The sequence below is a fragment of the Suncus etruscus genome, chromosome 1 (genome assembly GCF_024139225.1).
Source record: "Suncus etruscus isolate mSunEtr1 chromosome 1, mSunEtr1.pri.cur, whole genome shotgun sequence".
Classification (NCBI taxonomy): Eukaryota; Metazoa; Chordata; class Mammalia; order Eulipotyphla; family Soricidae; genus Suncus; species Suncus etruscus.
The window spans coordinates 183,329,584-183,350,624 of NC_064848.1; the positions used below are offsets into that span (position 1 = coordinate 183,329,584).

General features: G+C 43.1%; 1 protein-coding gene, 1 non-coding gene and 1 pseudogene across 3 annotated transcripts in view; 1 reads left to right on the top strand and 2 right to left on the bottom strand.

Annotated features, from left to right (window-relative positions):
* Window positions 1-18,195, bottom strand: part of KAT7 (lysine acetyltransferase 7) — a 43,466-nt gene extending 25,271 nt beyond the window's left edge. For both annotated transcript variants that reach the window (XM_049779277.1, XM_049779269.1), the window contains exons 1-4: window positions 18,033-18,195; window positions 12,216-12,363; window positions 7,321-7,497; window positions 4,142-4,381 (exon numbers count right to left, since the gene is read on the bottom strand). In XM_049779277.1, the coding sequence (XP_049635234.1) occupies window positions 4,142-4,381; window positions 7,321-7,497; window positions 12,216-12,363; window positions 18,033-18,047 (580 nt within the window). In that variant the 5' untranslated portion in view covers window positions 18,048-18,195. The remainder of the gene's footprint in view (window positions 1-4,141; window positions 4,382-7,320; window positions 7,498-12,215; window positions 12,364-18,032) is intronic.
* On the bottom strand, window positions 6,208-6,310 carry LOC126029550 (U6 spliceosomal RNA). The gene has a single exon (XR_007503020.1). It is a non-coding gene; the product is annotated as a U6 spliceosomal RNA (small nuclear RNA).
* Window positions 9,328-9,426, top strand: LOC126027553 (uncharacterized; annotated as a pseudogene).
* Window positions 18,196-21,041: the final 2,846 nt, after the last annotated feature.

The window sequence follows — 21,041 nt, forward strand, 5'->3', positions numbered from 1 at the left end:
GAGCCTGCCAGGAGTGATTTCTGAGCACAGAGCCAGGAGTAACCCAAGTGCTGCTGAATGTGGCCAAAAAAATAAAATATTTGACTTCCTTTCATGAGAAAAACAGCTATTTAATTTTGGGTAAAAATATAACTGGGGGGCCCGGACAGATAGCACAGCAGCGTTTGCCTTGCAAGCAGCCGATCCAGGACCAAAGGTGGTTGGTTTGAATCCCGGTGTCCCATATGGTCCCCCGTGCCTGCCAGGAGCCATTTCTGAGCAGACAGCCAGGAATAACCCCTGAGCACTGCCGGGTGTGGCCCAAAAACAAAAACAAAAAAAAAATATATATATATGTATATATATATATATATATATATATATATATATATATATAACTGGGAAAAAACACATAGCAAAAACAAAACAAATATTTAAAAACCTGTATAGTACATTTATAAATTAAACTACATAATTTTGTCATAAAACAACAAAAATAATCCAATTATTTTGGGGTGAGATGAATTCAAATGACAGGCAAGTGGCTGTTTCTCCAGGATTGCATTACAAAAAGTACAATTCTAGAAATCTATAACTAATCTTAATTAATCAAAAAATTATCCTCACTGATCAAACACACTATGAAATAATATAATGTCACTGTCACATGAAGCACTTTAAAATATCCTAATAGGCTGAACAATATAGCACATATGCCATATGCCCTGCACACACAGCTGACCCAGGTTCAATCACGGGCATCCCATATGTCTCCCAAGCACTACCAGGAATGATTCTTGAGTAAAAAAAGTAAGCCCTGAATACCACTGTGTGTAATCCAAAACCCAAAACTAAACAAAATAAAATTATTATACACCTATTACTTCTGAATAAATTATTCAAGTTAGGTCTTATTTTTAAATATGTAAAATAAAATGGATCTATGTGTATACATTGAAAGTTTTAAAAAATGGCTTATCTAGGGGCCGGGCGGTGGCGCTAAAGGTAAGGTGCCTGCCTTGCCAGCGCTAGCCTTGGATGGACCGCGGTTCGATCCCCCGGTGTCCCATATGGTCCCCCAAGCCAGGAGCAACTTCTGAGCACATAGCCAGGAGTAACCCCTGAGCGTTACCGGGTGTGGCCCAAAAACCAAAAAAAAAAAAAAAAAAAATGGCTTATCTATAGAAGTAGCAATAGATGGCTAGTATCTATTAAAGTATAGCAATGTTTTCTAAAAAGATACTAAAAATATATGAATAAAATTATATTGTTTTTAGAATAGTTAAAACTAATGTCTATGACTAATGTCTAAATGTCTATGACTACATGATAATTTAAATAAGTTATGAACTATCAATATGAAGGAAGTCTCTGCAGCCTTTAAACAGAAGAACTTCTAAGTTCCAGATATCAAAATAATCATTGTGTGTTTTCCCCTTTATGAATAACACACAAAAAAATCTATGTCCACAAACCTGTGTGTTTACGTCTATATAGAGAAACATAATAGGAGCATTCAAGAGAAAATACTAACCCAAAGGAGCTTTAGACTTGAGTATGGTTCTAATTTTCCATAAGAGCATAGTAGTTTTATTCTATAACTTAAAAAACATGACATTGTTTTGCCTAAGACAAAGAGTGGAAGGATTGGTAATAATTTTGGAAACTTTAAAACTTTGGATTTCTAACTTGCCAGCACAGTATAAACATAATAATGTTTCTTATATGGAACAGACTTATACATATGTGCCATGAAATAATTAAGTTTCTGGACATAAATAATAGTACCAGGTTAGACCTCCTCTCCTCTTCTTCACTAGGCATATAAACTTTTAAGTTTCTCAAATTGCTAAGAGTCTCCTAACATTTCACACAACTACTCTTCCCTCTACCGGAAACACTCTCTCTCAAGTATTCAAATTGTTTCCTCTTAACTTACTTCTTTGCAGTTACCTAGCATGTGTTTCACTATCTATGAATGTGAACATGCAGGACCCTACTCCATTAGTACTTCCTACCTTTCTTTTCTTTCCCAGCATTTATCACGTGACCTGTTTTGCTTTTCCTTGTTGATGAGATACAAGCTTCATGAAGGCAGATATTACGACATGTTCACAACTGTACTCAGAACTTAAAATAGGGTCTTGGAGCTGCACAGTGGTAGGGTGTTTGCCTTGCATGTAGCCAAGCCAAATCAGGACAGACCTGGGTTCGATGCCTGGCATCCCATATGGTTCCCCGAATCTGCCAGGAGTGATTTCTGAGCATAGAGTCAAGAGTAACTCATGAACACCACTGGGTGTTGTACCCCCCCCCCCAAATAAATTAAATAAAATAGGATCTGGCCTATGACATTCATTAGGTAGCAGTAAAATAAAGCAACAATTTAAAGATGCATGGACAGTGACTAGTAGAGCTAGTCCTGGCATGTGTGTTGACCTGATATATGGTGCCAGAGCACAGTGTCATTGCCAGCATCTCCCTCTTGTTGAGGTGTGGACTTTCATACTTTAACTCTAGTACGAGTCCTAGGGCTCTCTCTGCCTTTGAAGAAGTCTCCACTCTCCCCTGATAGCATTATTCTCTATCTTATCCTCTCTCCTCCTTCTCAATACCTGTAAATAAAACCTGTTTTTACTTTAAAAAAAAAAATCCCTTCCTTGCCATATTGCAAACCCTTTTAGAGATAAGAATATTTCTTTTATTGGGATTCACATATTATGTCTACTCTTAGTTTTTCATTATTTACCTCAGTTTAGCTATTTAGACCTAAGTAGTTATCTTCTTTCAATGACAACTATTTAGTATGGCATTAGCCCAGGAAAAAAATATAAATAAAATACCTGAGAAGACAAACTATTCACTTGAAAAGCAGTAAGTCTTTTTTCTGAAGTTTGGTAGTCACAAGAAAAAAGATGCTGTAGGGGCCAGAGAGACAGCACAACAGTAGGGTGTTTGCCTTGCACGCGGCCAACCCAGGTTAGACCTAAGTTGATTCCCAGCATCCTATATGGTCCCCCAAGTTTGCCAGGAGTATCCCAAGAGTTGTCAGGTGTGGCCCAAAAAGCAAAAAAAAAGAAAAGAAAAAAAGATTTGGTAAATTTGGTCATCACAGTTTAAAAACTGAGCAACTTTGAGAAAGGATCCAGCAGTGAAAGGCCTCTTAACTCCTGTAAGACCTTTCCTACTTAAGATAATAAATAAAAAAACTTATCTCCTAAGGAGCATAAATTTTAAAGTTTCAAAAGAATGGTTTATCTGTCAGTAACAGAAGTAAAATTTGTAAGAAAATGATGATAAATTTATTTGAGAATATTTATCTAGCGTATACTTTATAAGTACACATAGCTTCAAGATCATAAACTACTTAAGTCACTAAAGCCCAGGCTCTTATCTGTTCTCTTTTTTATTTTATATGTTTGGCTTTTTAAGCTACACCAAATGATGCTCAGTGCTTACTCCTGGCTCTGTGCTCAGGGATCACTCACAGCAGTGCTTGGAGGACCATATGGAATGTCAGGGATCAAACCTGGGTCGGCCACTTGCAAGGCAAGTAGCCTACCAGCTGTATTCTCTCTCTAGCTCTTTTACTTTCAGTCTCTTGATAAGAAACCTGTTTACTGGTTTCCATACTAACTAGGCCATACAAGCACTCAGTACCAGCTTTTAGTCCTTATTAAGTCTGATGTATATGATGTCCAATGAGACATTAGGTAATAACTGGTCATCTGGTTTGTTTCTGCTGGAATAAGGGAATTGTTCTCTGGGAATTCACTACATAGAATGGTTTATCAGAGTTAATTCCTTGAAACCAGATCTATTACCGTAAAAATCGGCCAAGAAGCAGGAATGCTTTTATTCAAGTAGGTATCTCATTGCTACTTTTTTTTTGGTTTTGTTTTGTTTTTGGGTCACACCCAGCAGTGCTCAAAGGTTATTCCTGGCTCTGTGCTCCAAATTGCTCCTGGCAGGCATGGGGGATCATATGGGACACTGGAATCGAACCACCATCTGTCCTGGGTTGGCTGGGTGCAAGGCAAATGCCCTACTGCTGTGCTATATCACTCCGGCCCCTCATTGCTACTGAACAGCTCAAGAAGCTAGGTTGCAACAGAGGGAGAGAACCATAAACACAAGCTTTCATGAAGCTGGACATACTAACCTAGAGAGTTACAGCCTGGTGTAGGGCACTTCATATTGAAATTGTAGCTTTCATGGAAGCGACGGCGCTTGGGTCGATGAGAGAGATCACTGCCTGAATCCTTCAGGGACATGTCCTTGGCAATACTCTCATCGTGAGAGACGTTGGGGCTGGAGATATCTATGTCAGACTCAGAAGAAGGTGCATTTCCAGTTGGAGTTCGAGGTGGAGACTCGTCATGATCAGCTGTATTTTTAGTCTCTAAAGCAAAAGTAATTAGTAGAACTGTGAATGGGGTTCATTTCTTTACAAGTTTACTATGCAGAGAGCGTATGGGCTTCAAAAGCTTCTTATTAGGACTGAAGTAGAAACATTTAGCCATTTGATGCAAATGTTTGTTGCAAATGGCTAAATGGAAACGGAAGAAAAACATTCCTCTGTGCCATCTTTAAACAGATTAAACTCAGGGTCAAGGATGTGGCTCGGTGGCAAAGCGCATGCTTCACACACATGCTGCCTAGGTTCATTTTATTTCCTAGAACATTTAAAAAAAAGTTCCATGATAAATTCTAATTAAAATTAAATTTGAAATTATTCTAATACATTTCACATACCTGTGGCTTTTCTGAGGTCCCAATCATAAGTAAAACTGGATGGAAATGGACTTGTTCAAAAAACACTACTAGGACCAGGGAGCTCAAAGGACTTGTCTTGTATGCATAGGGCCTAAATTCAATCCCAGCACTGCATAGCACCCAGGCACTGCCAGCTGTGGCCCTGCTGGCTCCCAGCACAACTTAGTCCAATTATCACTGAACCACCAGCAGGCCAAGTTCTTTAAAGTGGCCCCCAAGTTTTTAGCACCAGAAAAGAAGTTGAACACAAAAGCAGAGTTCTTTTTTAAAACTGAATCAAATTCCATATTTGTTTTGGGCCATACCAGCTGTATGTTGAGAGGTAGGGTGGTCATGAAGTGCTGGGGATCAAAACTGAACCTCCCCACATGTGAAACATGCACTCCTCCTTCCCTTAGAGCCATTTCTCTAGTCCTAAGCTTTATTTCTGATAGCGTTGAATAGAGCAAGTATGTAAGTATAAATGAACTTGACTCATTGATTTAATGTGCTGGTAATCTAACAACTCGAGACTCTGAATCCAGGGTTATAAGCCAAATGCCTGTAAGCGGTCAAATGAGAGTTGACCGTCTTTCTCAACAATATTCCATTTTGTCGTTGTTCTGGGAGATACACCTAGTGGTGCTGCTCACAAATTTTGCACAACCATGAAGCACTGGGGATCAAAGCCAGGCCTCTAGGATTCAAAGTCTGAACTCAGCATATTAATATCAACTGCATTTTTAAAGCACTTTTTATTGGGGTTAGGGAGATGAACAAGAATTAGGGCTCATGCCTTGAACTTGCCCAACCAGGTTCAATCCCCAGCCTCTTAAGCAGTCTATTGTGTAGCCCTAAATGGCCCAGCACTGACCACTGCTTGATGTGAAGGCATTAGAGCAACATCAGAGTGTTGTTAGAACAACATCAGATCAGCCCTGGCGATCTCTAACCCAGCAGGACCCTCACAGCACTACATCCTCAGGTCTTTGCATAAACCATCAGCCCAGTTATCCAGAACCACCAGGAGTGACCTCTGGGAATACTGAATACTACTGGGGAACTTTGAGAAAACATGTTTATGTAGGTGTTTAAGCTTTAGGCATACAATAACACTATGCCACATCCATCACCAAAATGCCAATATCCTCCACAATTGTCTTTAGGTTGCTTCTCATGTCCATGCCCTTTTACCCCATCACATCCCTCCATTCCCTGCTAAACTAAACTCAGTTCTGTTGTCAAAGTCTAAGTGTGAATTTTCACCTAATGTACTTTGTTAATGTTGCTTTGGGGCCACATCTGGAAGTGTTCACAGCTTATTTTTGGTTCTGTGCTCAGGGATCTCTCCTAGTGATACTCAGGGACCCATATGCGGTACCAGAAACCAAACTCAGATTAGCCATATGCAAGGCAAGTGCCTTATCTGCTACCTAGCTTTCTGGTCCTACCTAATCTTATTCTGATTTAAAGAAAAATATGTAACATTTCACAAATTTGCAAGTCACCCTAGCTCAGGCATCATGCTAATCTTCTATCATTCTAATTTTGGTATACATGCTGCCAAAGCGAGCACACTGATCTTATTTTTAAAAAAAAAGAACTACTAAGCTGGGTTTTTATATAAAATCTCTTATTTTTAAATATCGGCGACACATTTTTTTAAAATGCCAATTACAGGACATGGAGATAGCTCAAAAAAATTAGAATGTGGGGCCCGGAGAGATAGCACAGCGGCGTTTGCCTTGCAAGCAGCTGATCTAGTACCAAAGGTGGTTGGTTCGAATCCCGGTGTCCCATATGTTTCCCCTTGCCAGCCAGGAGCTATTTCTGAGCAAGCAGACAGCCAGGAGTAACCCCTGAGCACTGCCGGGTGTGGCCCAAACTCCTCCCCCCAAAAAAAATTAGAATGCATGTTGTGCATGCAGGAGGCTCAGGTATGATTCCCCAACACAACAATGTGGTTGCCCAAGCTCCACTGGGAGTCGCTAGATGACACCCCAAATCTCCCAAAATAAAAAAAATTCAGGGCCCGGAGAGATAGCACGGCGGCGTTTGCCTTGCAAGCAGCCGATCTAGTACCAAAGGTGGTTGGTTCGAATCCCGGTGTCCCATATGGTCCCCCGTGCCTGCCAGGAGCTATTTCTGAGCAGATAGACAGGAGTAACCCTGAGCACCGCTGGGTGTGGCCCAAAAACAAAAAACAAAAACAAAAACAAAAAAAAAATTTCAAATGAAAACGAACAAAATAAATTTTTTTTTTTTTACGAACAAATTAATTAACTGGCTTAAGTCAGCTAAGGTATCTGGCTCAACTCTTTTTTTTTTTTTTTTTTTTTCCCTCCACCTGGCTCACCTCTTCATCTGTGAAGCAGAGAGCCCCAATTCCCAACTACTCTATAAACTTCAAATATTCCAGGAACAAACTGCTCTCAGAAAGACAGACTAAAGGAACCAGGCAAATAGCATTCCCCTCACTGAATTGTTTCCATATCTGGAATCTACCTGCAGTGCCCCCAAACATTCTTGAAAGAAAAGTGACCACCTCTTCTCTGTCATGAATAAAATCCTACCAGACCTACTCACCTCTATCTGAAAAGTCAACCACTTGCTCAGTCTCTGAGCCAGACGAACGTGTCTGCCGAAGAGGGTATTTTTTCGGAGTCACTGGGGTGGGCTGCTGCTGACTCCGGGTCACTCTCCGGGTAGAGTACGCTGGCTCCTCAGTGCCAAAAGACTGCAAATTCCGAACGGGGCTGGAATCTAATTCCAAATGTAAAAGATAATGACATAATCAAAGAAAAAAGAAATCTTTTTATTTCCTATTCATATGACTTATCTTTTTGTTTATGTTTGTTTGTTTTTTGGGCCACACCAGGTGACACTCAGGGGTTTCTCCTGGCTATGCACTCAGAAATCGCTCCTGGCTTGGGGGACCATATGCGATGCCCGGGGACTGAACCACAGTCCGTCCTAGGCTAGCGAGTGCTAGGCAGACGCCCTACCGCTTGTGCCACCACTCCAGCCCCCATATGACTTATCTATCATTAGCACTGCAGTGGCCATCCTCTTCATATTTTACAAAATTCAACAAATCCTTAAAATTTTTATTAATTTAGGGGCCGGAGTGATAGTGCAGTGGTAGGGCATTCGCTTTTCACAAAGCTGATCCAGACGGACCTCGGTTCGATCCCTGGAGTCCCATATGGTCCCCCAAGCCAGGAATGATTTCTGAGCACATAGCCTGGAGTAACTCCTGAGCATCACCGGTTGTGACCCAAAAAACAAAAACAAAAAATGTTTTTTATTAAATTATAGGCTGAGAGTATAGACCAGATATAAACCTATGGATTTAGTTTAGTTTTTGAAATCAAGAGTGAACCTGATTCAATTCCACTCTACTATCACCATCTGCAGGGGCAGATGAGGCAAGTAGTTTTCTGATCTTCAAGCCTGTTTTTTGATCTAAAAACCATCTAAATTATTGTGACAGGACAGCTGGTAGGACACTTGCTTGCACACAGCTGACCTAGGTTCAACACTGCTGGGTGTGGTTGAAAAACAAAACAAAAAATGGAAAAATACTAGATACAAGCACATTCCTCATTGAGCTTTTGTGAGGAATATGTAAGATAGGGGCCAGCAATAGCAGAGAGGGTAGGGCATTTGCTTTTTTGCACGTGGCCACCCTGGGGTCGGTCTTCAGCATCCCATACGGTCCCCAAGCCTCAGGAGTAATTTCTGAGCGAAGAGCCAGGAGTAACCATAGTGCTGCCAGGTGTGGCCCAAAATAAAACAAAACAAAAACAATAACAAAAGAACATGTAAGATAATTCATGTGGGGCCGGGTAGGTGGCGCTGGAGGTAAGGTGTCTGCCTTGCAAGCGCTAGCCAAGGAAGGACCGCGGTTCGATCCCCCGGCGTCCCATATGGTCCCCCCAAGCCAGGGGCGATTTCTGAGCACATAGCCAGGAGTAACCCCTGAGCGTCAAACGGGTGTGGCCCAAAAACCAAAAAAAAAAAAAAAAAAAAAAAAAAAAAAAAAAGATAATTCATGTAAAATACCTGATGTGACCCCTGATAGGTAGGTCCTTTATAAATATTAGTTAAGGCCACTTTCTTCCTTTACTCTAGTTCACCATTAAAGAGATGTCTAACCATAAAAGACACAATAGCATATAAATATTTCCTTTATATTTATTTTATTTTTTTGGATTCTGTAGTGCTCAGGGGTTATTCCTGGCTATGCATTCAGGAATCAACACTGACAGGCTTGGGTTACCATATGGAATATATGTGATGCCGGGAATTGCACCACAGTTGCATGCAAGCCAAAGGACCATTCACTTTACTATATTACTCCAGTCCCAAAATAAAAACACATTTTTTTGTTTTGGGGATACACCTGGCCACGCTCAGGGCTTACTACTAGCTCTGCACTCAAAAATTACTCCTGGCCAGCTCCGAGGACCATATGGGATGCCGGAAATCAAACTCAGGTCAGCCACATGCTAGGCAAATGCCCTAACTTGCTGTGCTAGCAATTTAGCCCCCCAAAATATATTTTAGACAGACACAAAAAATATTCTACCAGGTGCTCACTTCATATACTAAAATTGGAACGATACAGAGAAGATTAGCATGGCCCCTGCGAAGGATGACACGCAAATTCATGAAGAGGTCCATATTTTTTGAACAAAGGTTAAAATAAAAGTAGCCTGGAGTTTTTTGCAATGAAAAAAAAATTCTACCAAATACAAATAACAAATTAAATTTCTGATTCTTTGGGGCCGGAGAGGTGGCGCTAGATGTAAGGCGTCTGCCTAGCAAGCGCTAGCCTAGGACAGACCGACCAGAGAAACCCCTGATATCAAACGGGTGTGGCCCCCCCCCCAAAAAAAAAAAAATTCTGATTCTTCAAAAAGAGAAAGCAGGAGCTGAAGAGATAGCACAGCGGTAGGGCGTTTGCCTTGCAAGCAGCCAATCCAGGACCAAAGGTGGTTCGAATCCCGTATGGTCCCCCATGCCTGCCAGGAGCGATTTCTGAGCAGATAGCCAGGTAACCCCTGAGCGCTGCTAGGAGTGGCCCAAAAACAAAACAAAACAAAACAAGCAGAAACCAGAGGTAAACAAGTTAACATACCTCCAAAGGGCTCCATATACAGAGCTTTGGCTCTAAAAGGGCACCTCAACAAGAATACAGGCAAAGAGGGCCTGCGCCACTCTAATCATGAGATAACTCAAAATAAAAACAAAAAAAAAAAACCCAGTGCTCATCCATTTCTAGCTGCTCTGAACATTCACAAATTTTCAGATTTCCAGGATGTGCCAAACACACTTTCTATGGAATATATTCATATTCCTTCCCTTCATATATTTCCATCTTTCAACTTGTAAATTCCTACTAATCCTTTAATATTTCCACGAGACACCTGTTCTAAGTGGACTATTCCATCACCTGTATTCCATGAAAGCATCTGTGTCCTTAATCACAAGCACCATCATGATCAATTTACATTGTTTTATCTTGTACTAAACTGTAAGCTACTTGAATTCAGAAATGATCATTTTTCAAAAAAAAAATGATAATTTTTCTATGAAGCTTTTCCATGAGATAGTCTAGCACCTAAATTATAATAACCATTATCAGTATTTTCTTGTGCCGGAAGAAAGTAAATAACAATATTTGTCAGGAGAAATAAATTCAAAAATAAAGTTAGGAAAGTTGTTGAAAGAAAAGCCGGGGCCGGAGAGATAGCATGGAGGTAAGGCGTTTGCCTTCATGCTGAAGGACGGTGGTTCGAATCCCAGCATCCCATATGGTCTCCTATGCCTGCCAGGAGTCATTTCTGAGCATAGAGCCAGGAGTAACCCCTGAGTACTGCCCGGTGTTCGAATCCCAGCATCCCATATGGTCTCCTATGCCTGCCAGGAGTCATTTCTGAGCATAGAGCCAGGAGTAACCCCTGAGTACTGCCCGGTGTGACCCAAAAAAACAAAAACAAACAAACAAAAAAAAAGTCCTATTCTCTTGTTTGAAAACTATCCTGTTTTTTCTCTTTTGCAACATATGTTCATGTAGTAATAAAATCTGCAATATTCAGTGCGCAAACCATATTGCAAGTACTGTTCCTTAATCTATTATCACTTACTGAATATCACTGTATACTGATAATTATTAACTACAAGTTTCTTTCCTCCCCGCTGGACATTCAAGAGCAGGACCAGAAGGAATTGAGGTACACACCAAATTATGGTCATATGGCTAAATGTACAAGGAGTTCTTCAAACTACCTTTCAACACCGCAACTATTTTTTATTATCAAAGTGAAATTTTGGGTATTTACATAATGATAATGAATGCAACTATTTGTTCTTTTTTTTGTTTTTTGGGCCATACCCAGTGGCACTTAAGGGTTACTCCTGGCAGGCTAGAGGATCATACAGGATGCTGGGGATCAAACCCAGGTCAGTTGAGTGCAAGACAAACGCTCTGGTCCCCAAAGGGTGCAACTCTATATAAGCTCCATTGTGTATCCCACACTACATTACATAGGTAAGTAGAAATTTTGAAAGCATTTACAAATTTGAATTCTGAAGATACTCCTCAAAATTGCTCCAATATTGCAGCAGGGAGGGCCCCCTAGCACAGCCAGAAGTTATTCCCAAGTGTAGAATCAGGAATAACCCCTGAGCATCACCAAGAATGGACCAAAACCTAAATAAATAAATAAATAAATAAATAAATAAACAAACAAACAAACAAACAAACAAATGTGTTGAATTCTTCTAAGAGCAAGTTTAAGAATTATCTTAAATGCTCATTTCTGCAGCACATATACAAAGCAGCTTTTTTAAAGTTCCAAAACATAAAACTATTTTAACAGAAAGGGAAGTGGTTAATGCTCCTTATTTTACTGAAGGGAAAACAGTCTAAAAAAACTAAATGTCTTAAGACATACATATGTCACAAATTCAAAAAATGTCCTCTGGGTCACAAACTGGAGATCACCCTTCATTAGCAACTATGTTTTTAAAGCTTTAAAGACATCTGCCATCATTCATTCTGCATCTGACCAGAAAGCTTTTGTCATCTAGATCAGCACCTGTCTACACAAAGCTCCACAAACCTGCAATTATAATCAGAGTTTTTCCACCTCTCTACACCCATACAGGTCTGAGTACAGGGGATTGAAGATCAGCTGAGCTAGACCATAACCAGGACTTCAAGTTTTTCTACTCACTATCCCTTTTCACCTGAGAAACACATGGGCAAGTTCTGCCAGAAACACCTCAGATTTATTACATGGAGGACTTTAGATAAACCTTTGGTCATCATGTGCTCAAAAAAAAATCATATTTTTCATGACTCACAGTTGAATAAGAAGATGGGGGCCCCATTTCCACAATAGTTAGCACAGTAATATAAACACTGGTCAGGGTTGGCTCTGAGGCCTGGTCAGGAAGAAGAAAGCCTTTACCTTGGGAACTCTGGCTCAGTCTGGCTGAGGAGCGGGTGACTCGGGCAGATCTCCGGGATGTCCCATCACTTTCTGAACTGTCTGTGTGCTCAAGATCTGTAGAAAAATCGGAATCTTCCGTTCCATCTGAACTACTGCCTGCATTCCTCTGTAACACCATAGATCCAGACATTAGCACAGAAGCAAGAACTCTGGCTTTGTATTAACATTGGAAATTAAAAAAAAAAAAAAAAACACGATGCTGAAAATACGACGTTGAAAACAGAGAATCAGTCACCTTCCCATATTAAAGCATTTAAATGGTACAACCTACAAATAATGCACTTTTACTCAATAAATTAAGAATTCTTACTGTATCATCACTAATTGTGAAACACATCCATTTGGATGTCAGTGCTACAAACATAAAAGTACCTAACTCAGGGTAGGACATAGGACAGTGGGTAAAGAGCTTGCTTTGCATGTAATCAACTGGGATTCAGTCCTTAGCACTACAATGTTCCCCAAGGCCTGTTAGGAGTGATCCTGAGCATAGTCAGGTGTGATCCTGTTTCCCCTCCATCCAACTCCAATTATCTAGGTGTCATAAATGCACTTATATAAAGTGCAAGGTAGTGACAATATTATGCTTTAGTTCTCTTAACTTTTGGGGACATTTTGTTAAACATCTTTTAACTTTAAAAAAAAAAAAAAAAAACACGTTACCCATTTGGCTTCTGGGCCAAACCTAGAGCTACTCAGGAGCCAGGCCTGGCCCTGCACTCAGAAATCACCCTGGCAGGCTGGAGGACCACATGGGATGCCAGAACCAAACTCCACGCCCCCCCCTCCATTGGCCACATGCAAGTCAAATGCCCTACTGCTGTGCCACCTCTCCAGCCCCTCTTTTAACTTTTGTTAAACATCCTTCAGCTTTTCTTCAAAGTCTCCATGAAAAGTAGTCAGATTTTAAAAACTCATTAACTATGAACCAAAGAGATAGTATGCCTTGCATGTGGCCAAACCAGGTCTGTTCTCTGGCATCCCATATGGTCCCTCAAACCCCAGCAGAAGTGATCCCTGACAGCCCTGAGCACTGCCAGGTGTGGACCCAAAACTGAATAAAACCATCAACTAATTCAAAACAGTCTACAACTCTAAGACTAGGAAGATGACCCAAAGGGTTAGTAATATGAATGTTAGTTATATAAATGTTAGTTATTTGCATTTGGGAAGCCCAGGAGTCAATCCTCCCACACCACAAGGTTCCCTAAGCAGCACCTGGAGCAACTCCTGAACAATGTGCTCGGACTGGCCTTTGAGCACTGCCAGGTGTGTGAATCTTAAAACTTAAAACTTAAAATCTTAAAATGTTTAAAGATTTTTCAGATGATTACTTTGCAGATAGACTGCCAGTAACACCCTCAAAGTAATCAAAAGTGCTAATTATTTCTGTAGCAAAATATACAACAATCGCACTAAATGTGACCTCAAAAACTATGAAGTTTAGGGGGCCGAAGAGATAGCAAGGAGTAAGGCGTTTGCCTTGCATGCAGAAGTTCGGTGGTTCGAATCAAGGCATCCCTGAGCCTGCCAGGTGTGATTTCTGAGCATAGAGCCAGGAGTAACCCCTGAGTGCTGCCAGGTGTAACCAAAAAAAAAAAAAAAAAAAAAAAAAAAAAACAAACTGAAGTTTGGGTAATGTTCTGCCACCATATAAGTTATCTCAAAAACTTGTATTTAATATTTCTTTGCTCTTTGTCTCATTTCTGGTCCACTCTTAGGGTTTTTAAGATTTACCCGTCCTATACTCAAATTTATTTATTTATTTTATTTATTTATTTGGTTTTTTTATTTATTTATTTGGTTTATTTGGTTATTTGGTTTTTGGGCCACACCCAGCGGTGCTCAGGGGTTACTCCTGGCTGTCTGCTCAGAAATAGCTCCTGGCAGGCACGGGGGGACCATATGGGACACCGGGATTCGAACCAACCACCTTAGGTCCTGGATCGGCTGCTTGCAAGGCAAGTTGTGCTATCTCTCCGGGCCCTTTTTTTTTTTTTTTTTTTTTTTTCGGTTTTTGGGTCACACCACCCAGCAACGCTCAGGAGTTACTCCTGGCTCTATGCTCAGAATGGCCCCTGGCAGGCTTGGGGGACCATATGGGATGCCGGGATTCAAACGCCTTACCTCCATGCTATCTCTCCGGCCCCAAAATTTTTCTTTTAAACTTTTTATTTATGGGGCCAGAGACAGCACAGCAGTAGGGCATTTGCCTTAAAAGTAGCTGACCTAGGGCCGAAATTGATTCGAATCTGGGCATGCCATATGGTCCTGCGTGCCTGCCAGGAGCGATTTCTAAGTACAGAGCCAGGAGTAACCCCTAAGTGCCCCCAGGTGTGGACCAAAACAACAACAAAACTTTATTTATTGATTGTTTATTGGGCCAATCTATAGAAACTACTTGGGCACATTTTGTTCAAAGAATAATAAAGAAGTTTTTTGTTTTTTTGTTTTTGGGTCACACCGGGCAGTGCTCAGGGGTCACTACTACTGGCTCTATGCTCAGAGGACCATATGGGATGCCAGGATTTGAACCACTGACCTTCTGCATGTAAGGCAAATGCCTGGGCCCGGAGAGATAGCACAGCAGCGTTTGCCTTGCAAGCAGCCGATCCAGGACCAAAGGTGGTTGGTTCGAATCCCGGTGTCCTATATGGTCCCCCGTGCCTGCCAGGAGCTATTTCTGAGCAGACAGCCAGGAGTGACCCCTGAGCACTGCCGGGTGTGGCCCTAAAACCAAAAAAAAAGGCAAATGCCTTACCTCCATGCTATCTCTCTGGCCCCAAAGAAAGAGTTTTAAAGGACGATACTTTTTTTTTTTTGGACCATACTCAGCAGGGCCAAGGGCTTATTCCTGGCTCTTCCCTCAGGGATCACTCCTAACTCAAAGCTTAGGAGACCAAACTTGGGAGATCAAACTCAGGTCAGCCTCTAACAAGGTAAGCACCCAATTTACAATGCTATCACTTTGGCTTCTAAGACAAGACATTTCTGTTGTTGTTGTTGTTGTTGTTTAGGGGGGAGGTGAGACACTCAGCAGGGTTCTGGATACCATATGGGATGCCAGGACTGACTGCATACAAGGCAAAGCACGATCCATTGTACTATTATTCTGGCCCCAAAAACTAGAAATTTGGAGAAGAAAAGTTTTGAGCCATACACTCCTGGCTCTGCACTCAGAAATTATTCCTGGTTGTGCTTGGGTCAGCTACATGCAAAGTAACTGTCATACCCACTATACCATTGCTATTTTATTTTGTTTTACATTTTGGAGGCACACCTAGCAGTGATCAGGGGTTACTCCTGGCAGGCTCAGGGACCACATGGGTTGCCGGGTATCAAACAGGTCGGCTATTTGTAAGACAAATGCACTATCCACTGTGCTATTGCTCTGGCCCCAAACAAAAAAAAATTTTTTTTGGTTGTTGGACCACACCCATTGATGCTCAAGGCTTACACCTGATTCTGTTCAGGGATCAGTCTTGCAAATGCTTGGGGATATATACAGTCTCAGAGTTGATCCAAAGCAAGGCAAGCCCATAACACCTTGTACTATCTCTCTAGTCCTTTCAAGAGCTCTATAGGGGAATTGCACTGTAGACATATTCCAAGGCAACAGTACTATTTCTGCAATTGGTGAATTGGTATAAGCAGATCCTACTATATATAGACCAGTTAGAACAGGGGTCTCAAACTCGCGGCCCTCTGTACAACATTTTGTGGCCCTGCCCTAGAGGAATCTTTTATTGTTTTGTTTTGTTTTAGTTGTTTGGGTCACACCCCCCAATGTTCAGGGCTTCCTACTGACTTTGCCTCCTGCGGCCCCCTGGTAAATTGAGTTTGAGACCCCTGAGTTAGAATATATTAAAAGTTATAAATATGGGGCCAGAGTTATCATACAGTGGGTAAAGATACTTCTTGCCTTGCATGTTGACAATCTGAGTTCAATCTCACATTTCATATGGTCAAGAATATTGCCAGGAACTCTGTATCCATGATAATTAAAAATAAAAAGGGCGGGGCCGGGCGGTGGCGCTAAAGGTAAGGTGCCTGCCTTGCCAGCGCTAGCCTTGGACGGACCGCGATCCCCCGGTGTCCCATATGGTCCCCCAAGCCAGGAGCAACTTCTGAGCGCATAGCCAGGAGTAACCCCTGAGCATTACCGGGTGTGGCCCAAAAACCAAAAAAAAAAAATAAAATAAAAAAAAAATAAAAAGGGCACCACCAGTAATAATTCTTGAATGTAAAACTAGAAGTAACCCTGAACAAGGCCGGATGTGTCCACAAACCCACTTCCAAAACAGATGTAATAGTTCAATATATAAAGACTTTGTGAAGATAAGGATTTCTAAGGCATGATTACGAATATCATCTTTCCAAATATCTCAAGGAGAGGAGTCAGTGATGTGGCTCAGAAGTAGAGCATGTGGAAGATTGAGTTTGATTACTGAGTTTGATTCAGCCTCTCAAAAAAAAAAAAGACAAATTATTTTAAGCCCAGAAAAGAATGGAGGTCTGAAAAAAAAGGAGAGAAAATTGTTAAGACAAAGGAGTGGTCTGAATGGTGATCTTGTTTAATAGTCCAAATATCTGAAAAAATCTGGACATCTCTGACCATCCTTTTATGGTCTGATCCCAAAACTAGTCTCCTTGATTTTTTTCACTAAGCTCTATCTCATGTTACACAGAACAGACTTAAAATTAGTACCTCCCATAAATATCTGTATTTGCCTGCAAGTCAAGAATTCATTAAGGTCCTTGCACAGAATGTTTTTCCTCTTCTGCTTCTAAATTAAACCCGGGCATTCAGGATGCCTAATCAACTTCCAAATCTTCAGCCACGGTCAACTTAGCAAGGTTAAAACGATTCAACATTTGCAGAAACTGGATTTGATTTGTTTTGTAATCCTGGCTCTGCCTTGCCTCTGCCTCTTTAAGTGTGTGCTTGCGGGGGTGGGGGGGGTTGGGGGGGCAGACACTCCATTCATTAGGCTTCGGCTCAGTTTGCAAAGAGATGGGAGGAGGGGTTACCCTCTGGGTAATTCCCCCAAATCTCATCGATCGAGAAAGTTGGATGGCATCAACTGCATTTGCTCGAAACTGCGCAACACAGAGACCCAACAACCAACAGGCCTAAAAGTGAGATAGATGATCCCTTGAGGGCAGGCGAGGCGCGGGTTCTCTGCTTTATTGTGCCCCGCTACGCACCATCCAGGCCCCCAAAGGTAGGCGAGGAGGGGAGCTCTGCAACGCCTCCCTTGTATGCACCCACCCTATCAGCATCCTCACCATAAAGGGCGGGGTGGGATTAGCACCTCCCAATCGCGGCCCGGCTAAACCACGCCCACGGCGGGGCAAACAGACTGCCAGCGGCAGCCAATCGGGAGGCGAGGGGTCGTTCCCCGCAGCCAATCGGAGAGCCGGAAGGGCGGGCCCAGACACCTCCCCCGCACGCGGGGAGGAGACCGTTGGGCTCCCAAATGGGCGGTGCCGGCAGCCAATCAAAACGCTTCTTCGCGTCTCGGCGACCAATCAGCGAGGAGAACGCCTCCGAGTCAGGCAAGCCGAGGGCGGGAATAAGTGCCAGCGCAGGGCCGAGGCCAGGGTCGGGCCCAGAGATTTCGGTTGGGTTCGGACCGAAGCGAGGGTTGCTAAGGGGAGTGCCGAGGGAAGTTGGAAGCCAACCAAGCGCTGTGAGGCGCGACCTACTGCGTCACCACGGCTCTCTCAGAAACCCGCCATTCCCTCCGCTCCCGTTCCTTTTTTTTTTTTTACCTTCCTTCGCGGCATTGCCGGCGGCTGCGGCCCGATTCGGGCAGCGGCGGCAGCAGCAGCAGCAGCAGTCGGACCGGTGGCTCCTGCGGGCTCCGTGGCGGCCTCCGTAGCAGTCCCAAAGCCAGCGGACGCTTTGCAAGTGCCTCTCCTCAGCTTTCCAAGCGCTGAGCGTTCCACTGCGCAGGCGCCGCGCGGGCTGGGGCGCTTTTTTTTCCCCTTCACTTCCGGCTGGGGTCATCAGGCGTCATCCGGCGTGGGGGTTCCCAGAGGATGCTGGGAGATTTGGTCTCCTTCGGCTGAAGCCGGCGCCAGCCATTTTGGAAGTGGGCATGTATTAGTCCATTTAGTTGAGCTCTGTCCCGGCCGTTTTTTTGCTAGAGCAACGGCGCCCTTATTGTGAATGGGCCGCCATGTTTGTTTCGGGCAGATATAACCTGTAACGAAGTTAACGGTTCTCATCTTTACTATGGGCGAATTTTTTTGACGTTTTCATTTCTGGAATCCTGGATGGGAATACACACACACACACACACACACACACACACACACACACACACACACACCAGAATTCATCAGGTTGCTGGGATTTAACCCCTTCTTTGGCAGTTGGATAAAAGGACGTTCCTGTTTAGCATAGAAACTCAAAAGTGGGAGAGTTTGCACAAGAAATTCCTCAGAACAGGACTTAGGCCTTTTCTCGAAGTGGTAGAAAGTGGGGGAGACTTTTGCCTTTGCCTTTAGCCAACCGAAAATAAATTAGTTCGTGTCATGCAAGCGGCCAAACCACTCCAGAATGTAGCTTAAGAACCCTAAAGAATTACCAGTCTTAGATCAAGAGGGATCGCCCATTTCCCCTCTTGTGTGAGTTTGAGAGCCCTGGGTGGTCCTCAGGGGGATTATGGAGCGCGTGGGACTCCTCCCCCCCCCCCCCATTTAGTCCAAGAGACCTCTGCAAAGCCATCTGCTGGGATCCTGGAGTTGGAGAAGGAAGGTTTTCAGAGAACCCAGAATTTAAAAAGGTGTGAATATTAAAACAATAATCACGGGGCTGGACAGATAGCATGGAGGTAGGATGTTTGCCTTTCATGCAGGAGGTCATCGGTTCAAATCCCAGCATCCCATATGGTCCCCCGTGCCTGCCAGGAGCAATTTCTGAGCATAGAGCCAGGAGTGGCCCCTGAGAGCTGCCGGGCGTGACCCAAAAAAAAAAAAAAAAAACAATAATCACAACCCTCCCACCTCCCACCCAAGAAGAAGAAGAAGAAAGAAAAAGGAATCCGGAGAGATAGTACTGGGGTTAAGGCGTTTAAGACTCATTTTTTAATACTCTTAATACTCAGCACCGCGTGGTCCCCTTAACAGTGCCAGGAGTGACCCTAAGCACCGCTGGCTGTAGCTCAAATACACAAATACACCCCCACTCAAATAAGAAAAAGCAACTACCGCCAGCAGATCCCAGGCCTGCTTTGAGAGCACCCCGGAGGAAGCGGATCTGAGATGAAAGTCTGGGAAGTAGGAAGCAGGCACTGGAACTGGCCGTCTCACGAGGCCCAGATCTGCAGCTGTTGGAGTCTCAGCAAGTCTGTCTTTAAGTTAGCATCCTGCACCCCGGGGTGTCCAGAGTCCCCCCGCCCCCTGCTGTGGGTGCCCTTAAACCCACCTGCCCCCAGTGGCTGGGCTCTGGAATAAAGCTTGAAAAAGTAAACAGTCCATTGATGTGCTAAACTGGGGTCTCCAGAGTTCCTAGCTGGGAAATCTCTAGCTTGGTTTTCACCGGCAGCTTTTAAGTATTTGTTACTTAATGCACTGTTTGTATCAATAACTTCCATCAGTCTCCTGACTTGGAGTGAATTTATTAAAGGACTTGAGTTTCTCTCCTTTCTCTCCTTTCTCTCCTTTCTCTCCTTTCTCTCCTCTCCCTCTCCCTCTCCCTCTCCCTCTCCCTCTCTCTCTCTCTCTCTTTCTCTCTCTCTCTCTCTCTCTCTCTCTCTGAGTTTCTCCTCTCTCCTCTCTTTCTCCTCTCCTCTCTCTTTCCCTCTCTCCCTCTCCCTCTCCTCTCTCTCTCTTTCTCTCTCCTCTCTGAGTTTCTCCTCTCCTCTCTCCTCTCTTTCTCCTCTCTCCTCTCTTTCCCTCTCTCCCTCTCCCTCTCCTCTCTCTCTCTCTCTCTCTCTCTCTCTCTCTCTCTTTCTCCTCTCCTCTCTGAGTTTCTCCTCTCCTCTCCTCTCTCTCCTCTCCTCTCTCTCTCCTCTCCTCTCTCCTCTCCTCTCTCCCTCTCCCTCTCCTCTCTCCCTCTCTCTCCCTCCCTCTCTCTCTCTCTCTCTCTCTCTCTCTCTCTCTCTCTCTCTCTCTCTCTCTCTCTCTCTCTCTCTCTCTCTCTCTCTCTCTCTCTCTCTCCCCTACCTCCCTTTTCTCTTTTTTGTTGATCTCTAGCTTCTTTTCACACGAATGCGGTGGCTTCCCTACTTCTAAAATGTTCCCAAACCATGTGGCTAGCCACAATCAATGCTTGCAGGTCTCCCAAATAGCTCTTTTGCATTCTCGGTCCCTGAATGTGAAACACTCAAAGATGGAAATTAGTTATTTTAGAACAAGATCACCCTGACTTTACCCTTCATCGCACAAATGCCAGCATGACAAAAGTCGAGCATTCACTCATCTCTGGATTCATCTGCCTCTGGATTCCCAAACACAGCAGAAGACAATGCAGTTCCATTTAGACCTGGTACTGTGGCAGAAAGATGGGAGTGAGAGACATGAGGACTGATTCTAATGAGTAGAAACAAAATTAGAAGAAAAGTTGTACTTAATACAATTTACTTTAGAATATTTAGAATATATAGTTAGAATGGGGAAGAGGAAAATTTTTGTTCCAGAGTTTTACTTTGCATTATGACACAATTCTCAAAGTGGGTTTGTTTGTTTGTTTGTTTAAATTTTGGGCCACACCCAATAGTGCTCAGGTTATTCCTGGCTCTGGGCTCTGAAATTACTCCTGGCCGGCTCGGTGGA